Source organism: Zalophus californianus, chromosome X, assembly GCF_009762305.2.
Source record: "Zalophus californianus isolate mZalCal1 chromosome X, mZalCal1.pri.v2, whole genome shotgun sequence".
Taxonomy (NCBI): Eukaryota; Metazoa; Chordata; class Mammalia; order Carnivora; family Otariidae; genus Zalophus; species Zalophus californianus.
The window spans coordinates 42,280,491-42,301,076 of NC_045612.1; the positions used below are offsets into that span (position 1 = coordinate 42,280,491).

Sequence of the window (20,586 nt, forward strand, 5' to 3'; positions counted from 1 at the left end):
TATAAAAGTCAATTATAATCCACTCATATCATTATTTACATAATAGAAAACATAGGACCAATATCGAAGATTCCTCAAAACTTGTTTTACAGTCACCACTCTGCCCTTCTTCTACCACTATAAAAATAAACAAAATCATGAATCCTTCTCCTTTGGGGTAAGACCATGATCTTAGAAAAACAAAAGCTCTAACCTTCATTATTTCAATATAATGAAAAGTAGAATCCAAATCTGACTTTTTAATGACTTAGAAATGGACTTCTTTTTAATCTTGGTTTACCTAAGGCATTGCACACATATATTTCCAAGAGTTACAGTAGTTTGTGGGTGATGACTTTATGCATATCGAGTTACATGTCATGATTTCTTATTGGTATTGATTTGATATATGGTAATTTATTCTCTTGAAAAATTAAATCATTTTAGAATGTTCAAAGAAACAAGGCTCAATACAAGGCTTTATTGATATTTCATTCAAAAGATTTCCAAGGGCCCTAGATGGCAAACATAAGAACATTATAAACTACATTCTGAATTTCTATCCTTTAAAGTCATTTCTGAGACTGGTTCTACAATCATCCAAAATATGTGGATCCAGATACACTGTGAGTTTTAAAAAAGAGAATCTTCATAGCTTTTAATCTGTTTCCTAAATGATTTATTTTTTCAAGGCCAGGAATAGCTGAAAATGATCTGTACCAAACAATGAATCATGGAACACTACATCAAAAACTAATGATGTATGGTGATTAACATAACATAATAAAAAAATTTTAAAAAAATGATCTGTACCTAAATTTGAATTTTCTGGAGGAAAATAATGGAATTGATTCTTAACTTATTTCTTAGTAAGGGGAGGCTTTTGACAGCAATTGTTTTAGTTCCTGATCAACTCATGTCTCCTTGTTAAATTGTTTAATTGTAAATAATGTCAAACATTACAAAAATAAAATAGTTTCCAAGAACATCCATATATCCTTTACCCAGATTCTCCTATTGTTAATATTTTCTCCCCTTTGTCTCTTTCTTGATAAATACATAATTTTTCCTGAACATTTTGAGGGGTAATTTGCTTTAGTCATAGCCCTGTAACTCTAAATATTTCATCATGTATCTCCTAAGGATAGGGATATTCTCCTACATAATCACAAATTCATGCCTTTTAATTGAATTTGAATAGGAGACAGCTTACCATTGGTAGTTTCATCACTTCCAAAATGCTGTCGGTAGAAGAGCATCAACTCAATATTGTAGCATTTGTAGATGACCACAAGCAGTACAAGGAGGAGGAAGATTGCTCCCAGGCCTCCTGCAAGTTCAATTTTGTAGATTAAATCTGGAACCAACAGAATAAACAGGAAAGGGTAATTAAATCAGCAACACTTGGGATCTTTCCATATTTCTAGTCTGTAAGATGCACAGCCCTTTCTGCTTTTCTTTCCAAAAGATTCTTGCTTAATGCAGTAAGTAGCTTTGTTCTCGACACATTTGTGTAAATCAAATTTTCATAAAATTAACTCTTTTCTAAAGACTGGAATACTTTTCCTGTTGAAAGTGATATCTATTTGAAAAGGAATAGTCACTACCAATTTGTTCTGAACACATCTAGATCTTACATATATACTTTTATTTTAAGTGTATCTCAGGGAACTGTTAGAACTGTCTTTTTCTTAGTCTAGGGCCAATATTTTGTTGTTTTGGTAGATTATCTTATTGACTTAGTAAGATTACCATCTAGTACTTCTCAGGCCACAGGCCCTATTCTTCTACATGAGAACAGCATCATAAAATTATTCTCAGAATCAAATAAAATTGAATGAGCTTGCAAGATTTAACCGTTTCATTTAACCCTAGGAAAATAATCCAATAGAAGGTAACCTGGGAAAATTAGCTTATCCATTTTCCCTACTTATTTGAATAAATGACTATTATATGTATATAATATAATATGCCCAGTGGGGCTAAAATTGAATGAGAAACCCAGGCTAATAATTTGGACTATTCAGCCAACACTACGCTACCTGATAGTAGCCCTAAACTGCTCCAGTGGGGCACCTCTAGAACTCTAATAGCTGGAACAATTAAATCAACACATAATGGAAGGAGACAAAATGTATCCTAGGCTCAGAGAATGTGACTTACTTGTAGCTTAATTAGTGATCTTAACAAATCTAAGGGGTATCATCAAAAAAAGTGGATAGTACCATGGAATTTAGAGAAATGGGAAGTCAGAAGAGAATTTAGAATGTGAATTCAGCAATGTCTAGAAGAGAAATGCTGAATCTGAAAGACACCAGACCAGAGACATATTTTCCCCTGTGAAATAGGGATATTCATTCATCTTAACATAACATAGATAAAATTGCCTAAAAGATTAGCTAACCTCCCCTTAATCGAATTCCATAATTACTAACTGACTTTTTTTTTTTTTATTGCCAGTTCTGCTTACCATGTAGCTAGAAACTGGAAAAGAGAGTGACATTCTAGTTTGCATATCAGTTGTTTATGAGTTTGGTTGACATCAATCAGCCTCCCTGGATAGGTTAATTCTGGGGCACTGTCAAAATCAAATTTCTGACCATGACAGACTGCCACTCCTGAAGGTTCTTAACAACCAGATTGTCAACCTTTCCCTGGGGATATCCCTGTCTCTACATAGGCTTATTGCTTAAGAGAAAGTAGTCAGGCTTAATATGACAATTAAGATTAAGGAAAAAGATAAACATATATAATATATACTACATATAATTTTTACTATACATATACTGCATAGTATATATAATATACTGCTACATATATATAATAGATACTACAAGTAATATATATGATACATAAAATTTTCAACCAGTCTATTAATCTATTCTTTAAGTAAACCTTTAGGGCAAGAATCCTATAGGGCAAATTTATAGATGAAGAATCTGAGACTCAGTAGTTTAATTCACTTACTCAAGGTCATACACCTAAGAAGTGGCCAAGATTGGACTTGAGCCTAGATATTCTAATTTCAAATTCAAGACTCTTTTTGTTACATGACAGTTTTATAAGCTTCAGCCTTCAGGTTTCCTTTTGCTTCTCCCTTTTGCTCCATAGAACTGTTGGTAATGCTTCATGAGAATATGTAACTTGCAGTAAATTTTGGCTCCTCTGCCCTTTTAATTACAAGGAAATAACCTAAACTACAATTTACCAGGCAGAATGAAAGGACTGAGTGGGTCTCAGACACTTCATTAAAGGATACTGAAGAATTCTGTAGCTGTACCAAAGAGAAAAGAGGGGCCCCCTGGAGTCCAGCATATGAAGAAAAGTTTTAGGTTTCATGGGGAGAGAGGGAATTTGGTCTTGGAAAGGAGGTAGAGTAAGAGAAGAGATGGTAGAAGCCAGAGACAGCATGGCCAATCAGAAAAGCCACTGAGTGGAAATATAAGAAGCATAAATAAATGTCACTCTTTTTGAATAAGGAGAGAGGGGGAATGATGGAGAAAGGAAGGGAGTGGGGCTGCTGTGAGGGACAAAATATATTAATAAAGAATATCATGAGCAGACCCATAATGAGTAGGGATAGGAAACGAATCTATCTCTGTCCTGCCTGCAGTGAGAAGTAGTCATTTTGAAAATTGAGCCACACGGTGCCTGGGTGGCTCAGTTGGTTAAGCTACTGCCTTCGGCTGAGGTCATGATCCTGGAGTCCGGGGATCAAGTCCCGCATCGGGTCCCTGCTGAGCAGGGAGTCTGCTTCTCCCTCTGACCTTCCCCCCTCTTATGCTCTCTCTATCTCATTCTCTCTCTTAAATAAATAAATAAAATCTTTAAAAAAAAAAAAAAAGAAAATTGAGCCACCAGGTAAAAAAATCCTATCATACATTAGATCTGCTTCCTGCCCTCTATATAGAAAGTAGCTCCCCAGGAGCCACTGCATACCTCTATATGGGTGGTAAGGCAGGCTTGCTTATGAGACCTGTGTGGGGCTACAATATCAAAATCTTTGCTTGTTTTCTCAGCATCTTACATCATTTATGCATTCTTAACAGCCAGTGTTAAATTGACAGAGCAATGATTTTTTTTTTTTTGTTACTCTAGAAACTGACTTCTCTTTGATCTTAGGACATTGATTGACTTGATTCAACATGTTTTTCCTGCTATAAAATGTTCATTTTATGTTGTAAATATTTTGGACTCTTTCTCTTTCTATATATTTCTCTCTCTGTCTCTCTCTCTGGTCAGAATAGACTTCAACTGCTTTCAAATTCACCAAATGGGAATTTTTTTCAGCAATTTCTATGCTATTTACAGAGTAGAGTTGCTATTAGGTAGATGGAAAACTTCAGCAGTAGGAACAATTTGTGCTCCCAAGTAGCAGACACCTTTTTTCAGAAGTAAATATATGGAAGAAAATCATGGTGTGAAAAATACCTTTGTGGTTTGGGGGTCCATTTTATAAAAATGTCTTTGAAAGACATTACCTAATGATGGCTGTTTACATTGAAAACTGTGTACCTACTCCCTGAGACTCAAACAGTATTCTTTCATTCAGCCCAGGCAGAGACATTAAAAGGGAAACATGCATCCTATAATCAGAGAGCAGAATTGCCATCACCCAGATTACACCTGGCTTTTCTTTTGTCTTCTGTTTTCAATTGCCATTTTCCATCTCAGTAGGATCTATACTTCTATTTCCTGAGAAGGCAAAAGTCATTTTATTTGGACTGTGTCTTATATACACATCACAAGGATAGCTATATCTAGAACAGCAAATATTTATGGGATTGTAACTTTTTGTAGGCACTAAAAGTACAAGTGTAGTTCTTTTTAACCTTCTTAGTTTGAACCCAACTATTTCTTCACTTTGAACATGAAGATCAGACATTATAGAATGGGACAAATAGCAGTTGAAGCCAAGGGACTAGAGAGAGGGAAGACTGGAAATGTTTTGAGCTAGCTCATAAGTTGGGAAGCAGGTTAAGTGATCCCACCTGAGGGTTTCCTATGGAGATTGGGGTTCAGCATGGGGCAGTAGCACTTGGAATGAACAGAGAGATTCAGTGATAAGATTTGTTTGTGGGAAAGGCAGTATGGCAGAGAAGAAACAATTACCAGAATTTCCTTAGCATAAATTCAGTCTTGGTTCACACACACACACACACACACACACACACACACACACACACACACAAATAGGATAGACTTCTTACTAAAATATTAGTTGTAATTGTTGATAATAGTTCATTAGGGAGTGAGCAAGTGGTAGGCACAGGTAAAAGATGCATAGGTAAGGGTCGTTTTGCTCTGAGAAAGCCTGACCCTGTTAACTGGGTATATTAGACATGAGTTTTCATCTTATGAAAGGCCTTTTCACTGTATGAAAGGATTCATCAAATGTTTCTTCTCTGTAATTATCACTTAGGGCATTTTCAATGTTTGACTTACAGCTCATCAGGAATGTATTGTTCCATAAAAAAAGCCATACTCATATTCCAGGTGGAAACACTGCAGCCACTGAGGCCAGGGTATGCTGTGATAAAGTTTGAAATGTTCAACTCCAAAGGAAACATCTGAAGTTTTGCAAGACAAGCCAGAGCTCAGTCTGATTAAAAATATTGGAGCAGAGCCATAAAGCTTCTCACTCTTTTCTGGAGCTCTACCATATTGTTGAGAGCTCCCAAGGAAAATGGAATAAGCGAAGATGAACTGTATTATTTTGCAAAGCACAGTGAAAAAATTTAACTGCTACCTAAACAGAGAGTGCACACTGGTATACCATGCCTCCCAAAAGGTTTTATTGTTCTATATAATATTTCCAAAAAGTGAATACTAATATTTAAAAACCAAAAGATTGCATACCTAGTCTTTCAACTTAACTTGAAAATTCAGAAATTCTCTTATCCCTGGGTTTACATTTCAGCAAGCATAGCAATAATCTCCTAGGAAAGAGTAGTGATTACCCCTTTAAGATGAGACATGTTTTCTCTAGTCTGTGTTTTTTTTCCTAATATCCAGCCTCTTTAAAAAAAAAATTCACTATCTGCCTGGCCCCTGAGATATTTAAGTTTTCAACCCCCAATCTGGAAAATGAATTTCTTTAAAAAGAGAAATGCATTTAGATAGCCCAGGGCAGACACTAGTCAAGATAAAAATCACAGATAAATCCTTTTTTTACCAATCCCTGTTATCTATCTCCTTCCTATTGCTCTGGCCCTCTAGGAGGAGCATTTTCAACCAACAAATATTTTTGAACACCTACTATGTTGTCTGCCCTAGGGATACAGCAGTAAATAAGGTAGGAAAAGTCCCTGTTCTCATGAAGTTTATATTGTAGTGAGGCAGGGGAGATAAAAAAATAAATACCCCACCCCCCAACCCACTTCCGTGATGGGCATTAAGGAGGGTACATGATGTGATGAGCACTGGGTGTTATATGCAACTGATGAATCATTGAACACTTCATCAGAAACTAATGATGTACTATATGTTGGGTGATTGGATTTAAATAAGTAAAAAAAGAAGAAAATAAATATGTAATAAGATATCAAATAGTAATAAATACAATAAACAGAAATAAAGCCAAGCAAGAGAAAAAAAGAAAAAGAAAGTGATGGTTAGTTCATCAGTGAATGATTAGATCAAGAAAATATGTCATACATATATATAATTGAATAATATTTCACTTTGAAAAAGAAGGAAATCCTGTCATTTACTAAAACATGGATGAAACTGGAGGGCATTATGCTAAGTAAAGTAAGCCACAGAGAGAAAGACAAATATTATACTGCATGGTATCACTTCTATGTTTATCTTTATCTAAAAAAAAAACCTGAAGTCATAGAAAAAATGAGTAGGAAAATGGTTGTCAGGGGCTGGGAGAAAATAGGGAGAAATTGGTAAAAGGGTGCAAACTTTCAGTTGTAAGATGAATAAGATCTGAGAATCTATTTTTTTAAAGATTTTATTTATTTTATTTGAGAGAGAGAATGAGAGAGAGAGAGCACATGAGAGGGGGGAGGGTCAGAGGGAGAAGCAGACTCCCTGCTGAGCAGGGAGCCTGATGCGGGACTCGATCCCAGAACTCCAGGATCATGACCTGAGCCAAAGGTAGTCGCTTAACCAACTGAGCCACCCAGGCGCCCAAGATCTGAGAATCTAATGTATAACATGGTGACTGTAGTTGATAACATTGTATTGTATAATTGAAATTTGCTAAGAGGGCAGAATTTACATGTTCTCACCAAAAAAAAAAAAGAAGAAGAAAAAGAAAGAAGAAGAAGAAGACGACAACGACGATGAAGAAGAAGAAGAAGAAGAAGAAGAAGAAGAAGAAGAAGAAGAAGAAGAAGAAGAAGAAGAAGAAGAAGAAGAAGAATTAGAAGAAGATGAAGGTAAATATGTGTGGTAATGGATGTGTTAATTAATTCAAAAGGGGTATCTTCTCACAATGTATATGTATATCAAATCATCACGTTGTATACTTTAAATATCTTACAACTTTTTTGTCAATTTTACCTCAATAAAGCTAAAAAATTTTAAACAAAGGAAGTGCAGATACCTTGATTTATCTGGTCATCACAAAGAGAAGGCAGAGAAACTGAAGCAGTCCCTTCCCCCAGATCTGGCAGTGAAGGAGATGAAATGGACCTGGCACACTGATTTAAACTGTACTACAATTTCTAAAATTCTAAACAAAAGAAAACAAAAAACAAAAACAAAGAAAGTGATGGGTAGTATTATTTTATATAGTGTGTCCAGGAAAAGCTATTAAGTAGGTAATATTTAAGCCAAGACCTATATGAAGAGTGAGTGAGTCATGAGAACAGCAGGGGGAAGAGTGTTCCAGGCTCAGGAAATAGCAAGTGCAAAGACCATCAGCCAGGACTGTGCTTGGTGAGCACAAGAAATAGAAAGGAAGCTAGTGTGTGTGATGTTTGAAACAGATAGGCAGAATGTAGTAGAAAATGAGATCAGAAATCAGAAAAGATTATATCATGCATTGTAGGTCATGGATAGATTTGGGATTTCATTCTGAGTGTAACAGAGAGGGTTCTATAATTGGAGGGTTCTGATTAGAGGAATATGATCTGACTTACATATTAAAAGGATCATTCTGGCTACTGTGATGGGGGACTGTGACTATATGGGGACAAGGAAGAAGCAGGGAGACCAGTTAGGAGGCCATTGCAGTGAGCCAAGCAATTGATGTTTGTGGCTCAGACTAGGGTGGTAACAGTGAAGTTGGGGAAAGTCATCAGAATCTGGACATGTCTTGAATGTAGAGCCATTGGATCTGCTGGTGGACTAGACTGAGTCCCAGGATTTTGGCCTGAGCAACTGGAAGGATGGTGATGGAGATGGAGGAGGCAACTGGAGGATCAGGTTTACAGGGAGGAGAAATCAGAATTCTTGTTTGGGACAAGGGAAGCTTGATATGCCTACTAAATAGGTCTACTGGTGGAGTTTTTGAGTAGTTGTTGAATAGGCCATTAGGAATGTAACACTGGAGTTTAGGCAAGAAAATCAGGTGGGCTGCAGATATAAATTTGGAAGTTGTCAGCATATATGTAAGTAAGCCTGTGAGTTGGAGATGGAATGAAATCATCTAGGGAGTAAGTGAGGGGACCAGAACCCTGGGGAACTCTAATATTTGGAGATGAGAAAGATGAGAATTAATATTCTCAGTTATTTATGCTTTAGATATGTTTCCTTGCAGAAGCCATGGGAGATGGCAGTTATACAGTGTGCTTTGGTTTATACTGTCAGATTATTAGAAATTTTAAGGGCTGCTAGTAGTTGCTTTCCTTATTAAAGAGAAATGGATTTATTTTTAAACTCAAGGCTATTCCTATCTCTGCTGACTGAATGATAGGAAACCTACTACCACCATTATTTTTCCTCATAGTTGTAACAGTATGTATTTGTTGCACAATTTTTTGCTTCATGTTTAATGTTTGTCTTTCTTTGCACTCTCTCTACTCTGAAGCCCCACACAGGCTTGGGGATGTCTATCTTATTCATCACTCTATTTCCCAGTACTTAGCACAATACTTGCTATACATAATCTTCAATAATAAAAGATAACATTCATTCATTAACCAGATGGGTTCTAAGTACCTATTAGTGGTCAGACATTGCCCAAGTTGCTGAGGATACAGAGGTGCTGCAGACTCTGGCTTGGATGATCTCTAAGCCTAAAATAAGACTAGAATGAGCAGGAACAAAGTGATCTTTGCCATAAGGTATCTGGACATGATCAATGTCTGCCCATTATGTAGGTGGACTATGTGGTTGCCTGGTGCACAGGAGAAGTTATTCAAGTTCTGCATAATAGCAAACACTGAGAGTGACATATTTCACACTATATCATTATCATTTGAGCCTCAAAGTGTCTCTATAATGTAGATATCATTATCCATGTTTTACAGATAAGAAAACTGAGGTTCAGGATGCTTCATCAGGTAAGTTAGTCCTGCTGAACCAAGTAGTTGAATCAGTGGCCAAACCAGGATCTCTTCAACCAGGGTCTCCTGATTTAACTTTCCATATTAGACTCCTTTATATTTAAAAACTCCATTATTTTAAGATGGAATCAAATCCAGCTGAGTAAGAAATGGTACTAGAGAGATAAAAGCATTATTTTCAGAATAATGACATTTTTCTGCTTCCCCTAGAACTGCTTGCTAGTCAAGGTCAAGTATTAGGGTTGGCTGGAAAATAGAAATTCCATCTTGGTTAAGAGGTACAACTAGTAACCTTGTTGACTGAATCTGTTCTATTGCTCTATAGCCTAGACAACAAGAACACTGATTGAGAACATTTGTTCTGTTACAAAAACCTTTGCCAATTGCACACATACAGAAATATTTAGCTTTTTGCAGTAATCAAGAGTTGTGGCAGGGTTAAGAGCCAATCTCAGAAGCTGCTCCAGCTGTTGGGATTGTTGTTCCTATATTTGCTTTTATCTCCTTTATCTGTAATTTAGTTTCTTTTCTTTGTCCATTATATACAATATCCACCCTATCTGGAACCAAATTTAGAGAGGGATTTCCATAAATGCCAAAATATTTTAAAGGATATGCACCTGTCAGAGGCCCCTTAACAGCACCAGGTCATATCATGAAATATTGTTTATAATCTTTATTATAACAATTACAAGAATATTATGATATCTCTTCATTATTTTTATTTATATTTTAGTCCAGGAATAAAAAAAGTGGCTTTGTTTCTTTTCCAATAATAAAATCCCTAGTTTCTCATTTAAGCAATATAAGATGGTGAAGTACAGAGAAAAATTTGAATGTCAATACCTATCAAATTTTACGTTACACTTATAACCAAGGTACATTTTATCTCACTGAATTTAACACATAACAATATTTCATTTTATTTATCTACTTCCTAATGGATAGAAGATTACAGGCATTTTATGCTAATAACCATAACAAAAGAGATATTTTTTCCTTAAAAAGACAAAATGTTTAATAGAAGTTCATGCTAAATGATAAAATAAGGCCAGAAAGTATATTTAACTTCAATAGTTACTTGGTAGCTAAACAAACCATAGCAATAGTTATAAAAATAAATACCCTTTTTACGTAGCAGAACACTGGCATGTTTCCGTCCATTTCGGTTTTCTACATGGCAGGTATAATTTGCCAGGTCAGCCTCCACCACTGAATCAAAGATGAGTGCCAATTCAACTTCTTTTTCTCCAAGATGCTCTTTGAGGAGCCTGAAATAAAGACAGTATTCTTGGTTGAATTGGTTTGACTTGGGGAGAGAGCAGCCATGCAAAACTTGCAGTATGTAGCTCACAAGGTCTCCAGTGGGCATGGAGAATCTTAACTCGGTGGTATGTATGGAACCTTCAACATGAAAACACAAAAAGTGACTCTTGATGTGAAGATCAAATGGAAAAGGAAAGAAGTGAGGAATTCACTCAGCAAAAAGAAATATTACCATGCCAGTAGGCTTTGATAAATGAAGCCAACATGATTTGTGTGGCAAAAAGGAGGAAACATTGGGCTCTATGTTCTAAGCTGAATTTATGAAAACAAATTAGATTTTTGCACCATGCCATGAAGGGAAAAAATTGATAGGTGTAGTGTTTGTGTTAGAAGTTAGAGTTTTGACAACAGGGGGTAAGAAGGTAAAGAAATGAGCCCTGAAAATGGTTATCTTATAAAAAGTAAACTGAAAGTGTTTAGTGGCCTTCTATCCCCAAATATCCATAAGAAGTCTGACCTTTACTTTCCTCTTGCATTTGTCTAATGCAAGCACGTGTTCTGTGCTCTAACCTGCCAATGATGCTAGCCCACTGCCATGGCCCTGCCTTTTCCAGATGCTGTTCCCCATTTGTCTTTCTCCTTTCTCCCCTCACAGGGAAAACCCTCCCCTATGTGACATTTTCTCACAGTCCTGCTTTTTGCTTTCTCAAGTGAAGTTGTAGAGGGCCTTGAATGGCAAGGAATAGGTATTCTTTACAGAGGAACTGAGTTGCCAGAAACCTTTCCTAAGAAGTGTGTTTCCTGTTTCTTCAGAGAGATAGTCTCACCAATGGCCAGCTGCCTCCTGAGTGAGGTGAAAGTGGGTACCCTGCTGACTTTTCTGTTTCCTGCTTTTTTTTTAAAAAGGATTTTATTTATTTGAGAAAGAAAGAGAGAGAGAGAGCAAGAGAGAGCATGAGCGGGGCACGGGGGGAGGGCAGAAGGAGAGGGAGGAGCAGACTCCCCACTGAGCAGGAAGCCCAACTCAGGGCTGGATCCCAGGACCCTGAGACCATGACCTGGGCCCAAGGCAGACACTTAACTGAATGAGCTATCCAGGCACCCTGTCTCCTGCTTTTGACCAGGGAAAAAGTAAATTGCAAATCTACGTGGTGGCAATCATGCCTTTAAGTTCTGCGGTGAGGTTCTTTTTTTAAGATTTATTTAATTTGAGAGAGAGAGCATGGGGAGGGGCAAAGGAAGAGGGAGAGTGAGAATCCCCAAACAGACTCCCTGCTGAGGATGGAGTCTGACTCAGGGCTCCATCCCAGGACCCGGAATCCAGTTGGATGCTTAACTGACTGAGCCACCCAGGGGCCCCTGGGGTGAGGTTCTCAAATACATGTATTTGCAAAATAGAAAACTGGAGCACTGGAGTTAATTCTCATATCCTTTTTGGACACCTGGTTATAAATGCAGAAAAGAACCCTCTGATTTACCGGCATTTAGCAGAAAGTTGGAAAAGACAACTATGCTCAGAGAAAAATGGATTCTAAGTACAGGCCTCCAATTTACAAGTTTAAGCTTGACCCTTACAAAGTCATTACGTCAATGGTGCCTTAATTTAACTCAGCTTTAAGTTGGGAAAAATACCTACCCTACTCAACTTTGTCGTGAGGGTAAAATGGGTTAATTTAAAAATTAAATAGCATTGTATACATGCAAAGCAATGTTAATAAACATCAACATTTCATTATCAAAAGTAGATTGTTTACATTTTGGCTCCTACAAAAATATTTATATTGATATTTATTGATATTTAAAATTCGATTGGCTTAATCTCTTCTGGTTCCCCTTTGAGAGAAAGAAGACTTAAATTTGGGGTGGTGGAGGAGGGTTCCTGGAATCTGAGTCTCCCACACAGAAATCTGAAGCCCAGATTATATTCCAAATAGCCATGCTTTTAAAACTAACCCTGTTTCTGTACCCTCCCAATGATACACATATCTGAGAGTTTTTGCAGAATATGTGAAAGAAAGACACTAAAGAGGCTGGCTTTGGAATGGAGGAAACAAATGAGAGGATCCTGGGAGATACTTCAAGTAACTTCAGAAGCATTTTATTCCAAGGATTAACACTGAAGGCAAATTATATGCAACATCAAATACCAGAAAAAATAGAAAATAATAAGTGCAGGTGACAGAAATTACCACCTTCAAAAATTTTATTTATTCAAGACCTATTCTTAAAAACTAATAATAAAATAGCTTGGAAATTGTCATTCTCATCCTTACAATAAGAAAAACAGCTGAAGAAAATTAAAATTAACAATTATTAGATCCATCAGAGAGTTGAGGTCACAGGGTAAACCCCTGCTCCAGAAACTTCAGACACGCAAATACTGAGAATCACAGTATAGTGGGAGGAGAAACAAAGAAGCAAGAACCAGTACAGATAGAAACAAACTATAACTGATAAGTCACTGTAGGGCCACTACACACTAACCAGAAAGTTTGAAAACTCCATTAGATCTAATCTTTGGGGTACCCCATATTTTCAAGAGGTTTGTTTCTAGGAGCACTACCAGGGTCTTAGGGTGAAGATCACAGAAATGTTTCCCTATGTTTCTGTCAGGGAATTAAGAAAAGCAACTATCTTGAAATGAGCCCAGAGCACTCCCTTCTTCTTAACAAAGGCCTGCCCTGAAAAGAAACTCTTTTATCAGAGCCTAAACTACTTGGATTTTACCAAACCCAACCTTCCCGAGGGAAGGGAAATACAATACCCAACTCCAGCCCCTTCAAACTTTCCTGTCTCACTTAAAAAAAGGAAGAAAGCTGAGAAGTTGTGAGGGTCAAAGTTCAGAGTCACAGGCTCACTAAAGGACTGAGACTTTATCATAGGATTATAGAATGCTTACCACCACATCAATCAGGCTCCTGTATGATAACAAGGACTTTCAGCTGAAAGAACTGCAAAGCTCAGACCCTATTTAAGAAGGAGTCTCTAGGAAAACACAAAGAAAACAGTGGAGACATAAACAAGTATATTATAGGAAATTTTAGCTTCTTACACCTACAACTAGAGCAAACACTAAACCCAGCCTAACAACACAAACATAAAATCTCACACTAAAAGCCTATTTACTTCAGTTCCTCTTACCTGATACATAATATGTGGTTTTCAAAAACAAAAAAAGTTACCAAAAAAAAGTTAAAAAGGAAAAAAAAGAAAGAAAAACCAACAACTCCCCACAAAAAAAACCCCAAAGAAACAAAAACCCAAAGAACGCAGTCTGAAGAGACAAAAGATGCATCAGAATCATATTCAGATATGGCAGAGATTTTGGAATGATCAGACTGGGAATGCAAAATAACTGTGTTTAATATGTTAAGGGATTCAATGGGAAAAGTGAACAATATATATCAACAGATGGGTAATGTAACCAGAGAGATGGAAACTCTAAGAAAAATCAAAAGAAAATGATAGAAATAAAAACACAGTAACAGTAATAGAAATAAAAATGCTTTTCATGGGCTCATCAGTAGACTGGATAGAGGTGAAGAAAGAATTAGTGATCTTGAAGATACATCAATAGAAATCTCCTAAACTAAAATGTAAATAGTAAAAGGTCTGAAAAAATGGAATAAAATATGAAACTCCCAAAGGATAATTACAAAAAGGGTAAGACACGTGTAATGGAAATACCAAAATGAGAAGAAAGAAAGGAATAATTAGAAATATCTAATTAGAGCTGAAAATTTTCCAGAGTTAAAGACTCCAAACCACAGATTGTAGGAAGCTAAGAGAATACCAAGCAGAATTAATACTAAAAAATGTACACGTTGATATATCATATTCTAACTGCAGAAAATCAAAACAAAGAGAAAATCTTGAATAATCCAGAGGAAATAAAATTACCTATACAAGAACACGAATAAGAAATACATCAGATTTGGGAGAAAAAGATGGCAGAGGAGTAAGGGACACTATTCCAAATGGTACCCGGAATTGAGCTGGATATTTACCAGACTACTCTGAACACCCATGAAATCAGCCTGACATGTAAGAAGATAGATCTGGATCTCTACAAACAGAATATTGCAGGCAGCTGGTTTTGAGGTATGAAGCGGGGAGCAGTGATTCCGCGGGCAGATATCAGAAGATAAATGGAAGGGGGAGGGAGCCATGAGGATCTTACACCCCTGGTGAGCGATAGCTTCCCACGATGGGGACAGGGCACAGACCGGTAGTGGTGGGGAAAGGACTTTAGGGCAGCCCTAGGGACTGAAACCTGGAGTGGCAGGGCTGCGTGTGCAAACTGGGGGTGGTTGGCAGTTTTAGAAGCACAAAGGGCAGAGATGTGTCCCCGTGCCCCGATCTGGAAGTGAGGACTGGGAACGCTGCTGAGGGGCGCACAACCCAGGACGCTGCAGTTTATAGCAGTACAGACAGAAACGGAGATAATGTGGCCGGGAGAGCTCACTGAAGTGCAGACTGCAATCTCTCTGCTCTGAGGCAGAGTGTTGGAAACATTCTCTTCTGCTCTGACTCTCGGAAGAGAGGCAGAAAGCCACCAGAGAACAAAAGCCCCAAAAAACTGGTTTTCACTGAGCCCAGCCCCACCCACAGGAGGCAGGGCAACTCTGCCCAAACAGGGGTGCCTGAGTAACAGTGTGGCAGGCCCCTCCCCCAGAAGACAGGCTGGGAGAACAAGAGGCTGACAACCCTAAGGTCCTTATAAAACAGGTGCATCTTGCTTGCATTGTGGTCAATAATTTGGACTCTGTACATTCCCTCAACAACCCCTCAACATAATGACTAGGAGGAGGAACCCCCAAAATAAGAAAGAATCAGAGACTGTGACTTCTGCCACAGATTTACAAATGGATACAGATATAACCAAGATGTCGGAAATGGACTTCAGGGTAGCAGTTATAAAGACAATAGCTAGAATGGAGAAATCAATTAATGACTACAGAGTCTCTAAGGGCAAAAATGAAAGCTGAACTGGCAGAACTTAAAAATGCTATCAATGAGATCCAATCTAATCTAGATCATCTAACAGCTAGGGTAAGCGAGGCAGAAGAATGAATTAGTGATCTAGAAGACCAATTGATAGAAAAGAAGGAAACAGGAGGCCAGGGAGAAACAACTCAAAATCCATGAAAACAGAATCAGAGAAATAAGTAATAGCACGAAACGTTCCAATGTCAGAATTATTGGGGCCCTGAGGGGGTGGAGAGAAAGAGAGGACTAGAAGATATATTTGAGCAAATTGCAGCTGAGAACTTCCCTAATCTGGGGAATGAAACAAACATTTGTGTCCTTGAGACAGACAGGACCCCTCCCAAGATCAAGGAAAACAGGCCAACACCCTGGCACGTAATAGTAAAACTCACAAATCTTAGAAACAACAAAAACATCTTAAGGGCAGGTAGGGGGAAGAGATTCCTTATGTACAGAGGGAAGAACATCAGAATAATGTCAGACCTATCCATAGAGATCTTGCAAGCCAGAAAGGTCTGGCAAGACATATTCAGGGTACTAAACAAGAAGAACATGCAGCCAAGAATACTTTATCTGGCAAGGCTGTCATTTACAATGGATGGAGAGATGCAGAGCTTCCAAGACCAGCAGAAACTGAAAGAATATGTGACCACTAACCTGGCCCTGAATGAAATATTAAGGGGGTTTTTATAAAAGCAGAAAGACCCCAAGAGTGATAGACAACAGAAATTTACAGGGACGATCTATAAAAACAAGGTCTTCACAGACAACATGATGACAATAAATTTATATCTTTCAATAATCACTCTCAACGTGAACAGCCTAAATGTTTCCATAAAACAGCACATTATTGAAGATTGAATAAAAAGGACTCATCCATATGCTGTCTGCAAGAGACTCATTTTGAACCTAAAGATACATCCAGACTGAAAGTGAAGGGATGGAGATCCATCTTCCATGCCAGCGGACCTCAAAAGAAAGCTGGGGTAGCAATTCTTATATCAGAAAAATTACATTTTAAACTAAAGACTGTAGTTAGAGACACAGAAGGACACTATATCATTCTTAAAGGGTTTATCCAACAAGAAGATCTAACAATTGTAAATATCTATGCCCCCAACATGGGAGCAGCCATGTACACAAGCCAATTATTAACCACAATGAAGAGTCATATTGATAACAATACGTTAATTGTAAGAGACCTCAATACTCCGCTCTCAGCAACAGACAGATCATCTAAGCAGAAAATCAACAAAGAAACAAGAGCTTTGAATGACACATTGGACCAGATGGACCTCATAGATATATACAGAACATTCCACCCTAAAAAAACAGAATACTCATTCTTCTCGAGCACACATGGAACTTTCTCCAGAATAGACCACATACTGGGTCACAAATCAGGTCTTCACTAATACCAAAACATTGAGATTATTCCCTGCATATTCTCAGACCATAATGCTTTAAAATTGGAACTCAAACACAAGAAAAAATTTGGAATAAATTCAAAGACTTGGAAGCTAAAGACCACTCTGCTCAAGAATGTTTGGGTCAACCAAGAAATCAAAGAAGATCTTAAACAATTCATGGAAACCAATGAGAATGAAAACACATCGGTCCAAAACCTATGGGATCCTGCAAAGGTGGTCCTAAGGGGGAAATACATAGCCAGCCAAGCCTCACTCAAAAAAATAGAAAAATCCCAAATTCACCAGCTAACTCTACACCTTAAAGAACTAGAGAAAAAGCAACAAATGATGCCTAAGCCATGCATTAGAAGAGAAATAATTAAGATTAGAGCAGAGATCAATGAATTAGAAACCAGAAACACAGATCAGATCAACAAAACTAGAAGCTGGTTCTTTGAAAGAATTAATAATATCAATAAACCACTGGCCAGATTTATCCAAAAGAAAAGAGAAAGGACCCAAATTAATAAAATTATGAATGAAAGGGGAGAGATCACGACTAACACCAAGGAAATAGAAACAATTATTAAAAATTATTATCAAAAACTATATGCCAAGAAACTCAGCAATCTGAATGAAATGGATGCCTTCCTGGAAACCTATAAGCTGCCAAGACTGAAACAGGAAGAAATTGACAACTTGAATAGGCCAATAACCAGTAACGAGATTGAAGCAGTGATAATAAACCTCCAAAAAACAAGAGTCCAGGCCCTGATGGATTCCCTGGGGAATTCTACCAAACATTCAAAGAAGAAATAATACCCATTCTACTGAAGCTGTTTCAAAAAATAGAAAGAGAAGGAAAGCTTCCAGACTCAGTCTATGAGGCCAGCATTACCTTAATCCCAAACCAGGCAAAGACCCTATCAAAAAGGAGAATTTCAGACTGATATCCTTGATGAATATGGATTCGAAAATCCTCAACAAAATCCTAGCTAATAGGATCTAACAATACATTAAAAGGATCATCCCCCACGACCAAGTGGGATTTATCCCTGGGATGCAAGGGTGGTTCAACATTCGCAAATCAATCAATGTGATAGAACACATTAATAAGAGGAGAGAGAAGAACCCTATGGTCCTTTCATTTGATGCAGAAAAAGCATTTGACAAAATACAGCATCCTTTCCTGATTAAAACTTTAGAGTATAGGGTTAGAGGGAACATTCCTCAAATTCATAAAATCCATCTATGAAAAATCCACAGTGAATATCATCCTCAATGGGGAAAAGATGAGAGCCTTTCCCTTAAGATCAGGAACACGGCAAGGATGCCCACTCTCTTCACTATTGTTCAACATAGTACTAGAAGTCCTAGCAACAGCAATCAGACAAGAAAAAGAAATAAACGGTATTCACTGGCAAAGAAGAAGTCAAACTCCTTCTCTTCACGGATGACATGTTACTTTATGTGGAAAATCCCAAAGACTCCACCCCCAAATTACTAAAATCCCAAAGACTCCACCCCCAAATTACTAGAACTCATCCAGCAATTCAGTAATGTGGCATGATACAAAATCAATGCACAGAAATCAGTTGCTTTCTTATACACTAACAATGCAACTGTGGAAAGAAAAATTAAAGAAATGATTCCATTTACAATAGCACCAAAAACCATAAGATACCTCGGAATAAACCTAACCAAATATGTAAAGGATCTATAATCTAGGGACTACAGAACACTCATGAAAGAAATTGAAGAAGACACAAAAAGATGGAAAAATATTCCACGCTCATGTCTTGGAAGAATAAACATTGTTAAAATGTCTATGCTACCCAGAGCAATCTATACCTTCAAAGCCATCCTGATCAAAATTCCAATGACATTTTTCAAAGTGCTGGAACAAACAATCCTAAAATTTGTATGGAATCAGAAAAGACCCCGAATCACCAAGAAAATGTTGAAAAGGAAAAACAAAGCTGGGGGCACCACGTTGCCCAATTTCAAGCCAAATTTCAAAACAGTGATCACCAAGACAGCATGGTACTGTTACAAAAACAGACATATAGATCAATGGAACAGAATAGAGAGCCCAGATATGGACCCTCAACTCTATGGTCAGATAATCTTTGACAAGGCAAGAAAAAATATGCAATGGAAAAAAGACAGTCTCTTCAATAAATGGTGCTGGGAAAATTGGATAGCCACATGCAGAAGAATGAAACTTGATTATTCTCTAACACCATACACAAAGATAAACTCAAAATGGATGAAAGACCTCAATGTGAAACAGGAATCCATCAAAATCCTAGAGGAGAACATAGGCAATGACCTCTTCGACATCAGCCACAGCAACTTCTTTCAAGATACATCTCCAAAGGCAAGTGAAACAAAAGCAAAAATGAACTTTTGGAACTTCATCAAAATAAAAAGCTTCTGCACAGCGAAGGAAACAGTCAACAAAACAAAGAGGCAACCCACAGAATGGGAGAAGATACTTGCAAATGACACTACAGACAAAGGGCTGTTATCCAAGATTTATAAAGAACTTCTCAAACTCAACACCCAAAAAACAAGTAATCAAGTCAAAAAATGGGCAGAAGACACGAACAGACACTTCTCAAAGAAGACATACAAATGGCTAACAGACACATGAAAAAATTGTTCATCATCATTTGCCATCAGGGAAATTCAAATCAAAACCACATTGAGGATACCACCTTACACCAGTTAGGATGGCAAAAATTGACAAGGCAAAAAACAAGAAATGTTGGAGAGGTTGTGGAGAAAGGGGAACCCTCTTACACTGTTGGTAGGAATGCAAGTTGGACAGCCACTTTGGAAAACAGTGTGGAAGTTCCTCAAAAAATTAAAAATAGAGCTACCCTATGACCCAGCAATTGCACTCCTGGGTATTTACCCCAAAGGCACAGATGTAGTGAAAAGAAAGGCCATATGCACCCCAATGTTCATAGCAGCAATGTCCACAATAGCCAAACTGTTGAAAGAGTCGAGGTGCCCATCAACAGATGAATTAATAAAGAAGATGTGGTCCATATATACAATGGAGTATTACTCAGCCATCAGAGAGAATGAATAACAAACTTTTGCATCAACATGGATGGGATTGGAGGAGATTATGCAAAGTGAAATAAGTCAAGCAGAGAAAGTCAATTATCATATGGTTTCACTTATTTGTGGAACATAAGGAATAGCACGGAGGACATTAGGAGAAGGAAAGGAAAGATGAAGGGGATGGGAATCAGAAGGGGAGATGAACCGTGAGAGACTATGGACTTTGAGAAACAAACTGAGGATTTTAGAGGTGAGGGGGGTGGGGGGATGGGTTAGCCTGGTGATTGGTATTAAGGAGGGCACGTACTGCATGGAGCACTTGCTGTTATATGAAAGCAATGAATCATGAAACACTACATCAGAAACTAATGATGTATGGTGACTAACATAACATAATAAAATTA

General features: G+C 37.6%; 1 protein-coding gene across 1 annotated transcript in view; it reads right to left on the reverse strand.

Moving 5' to 3' along the window:
• IL1RAPL2 (interleukin 1 receptor accessory protein like 2) overlaps positions 1-20,586 on the reverse strand; it is a 636,713-nt gene that overhangs the window by 19,212 nt on the left and 596,915 nt on the right. Inside the window, exons 7-8 of the mRNA XM_027607319.1 lie at positions 10,569-10,714; positions 1,193-1,336 (exon numbers count right to left, since the gene is read on the reverse strand). Of these exons, the coding sequence (XP_027463120.1) occupies positions 1,193-1,336; positions 10,569-10,714 (290 nt within the window). The remainder of the gene's footprint in view (positions 1-1,192; positions 1,337-10,568; positions 10,715-20,586) is intronic.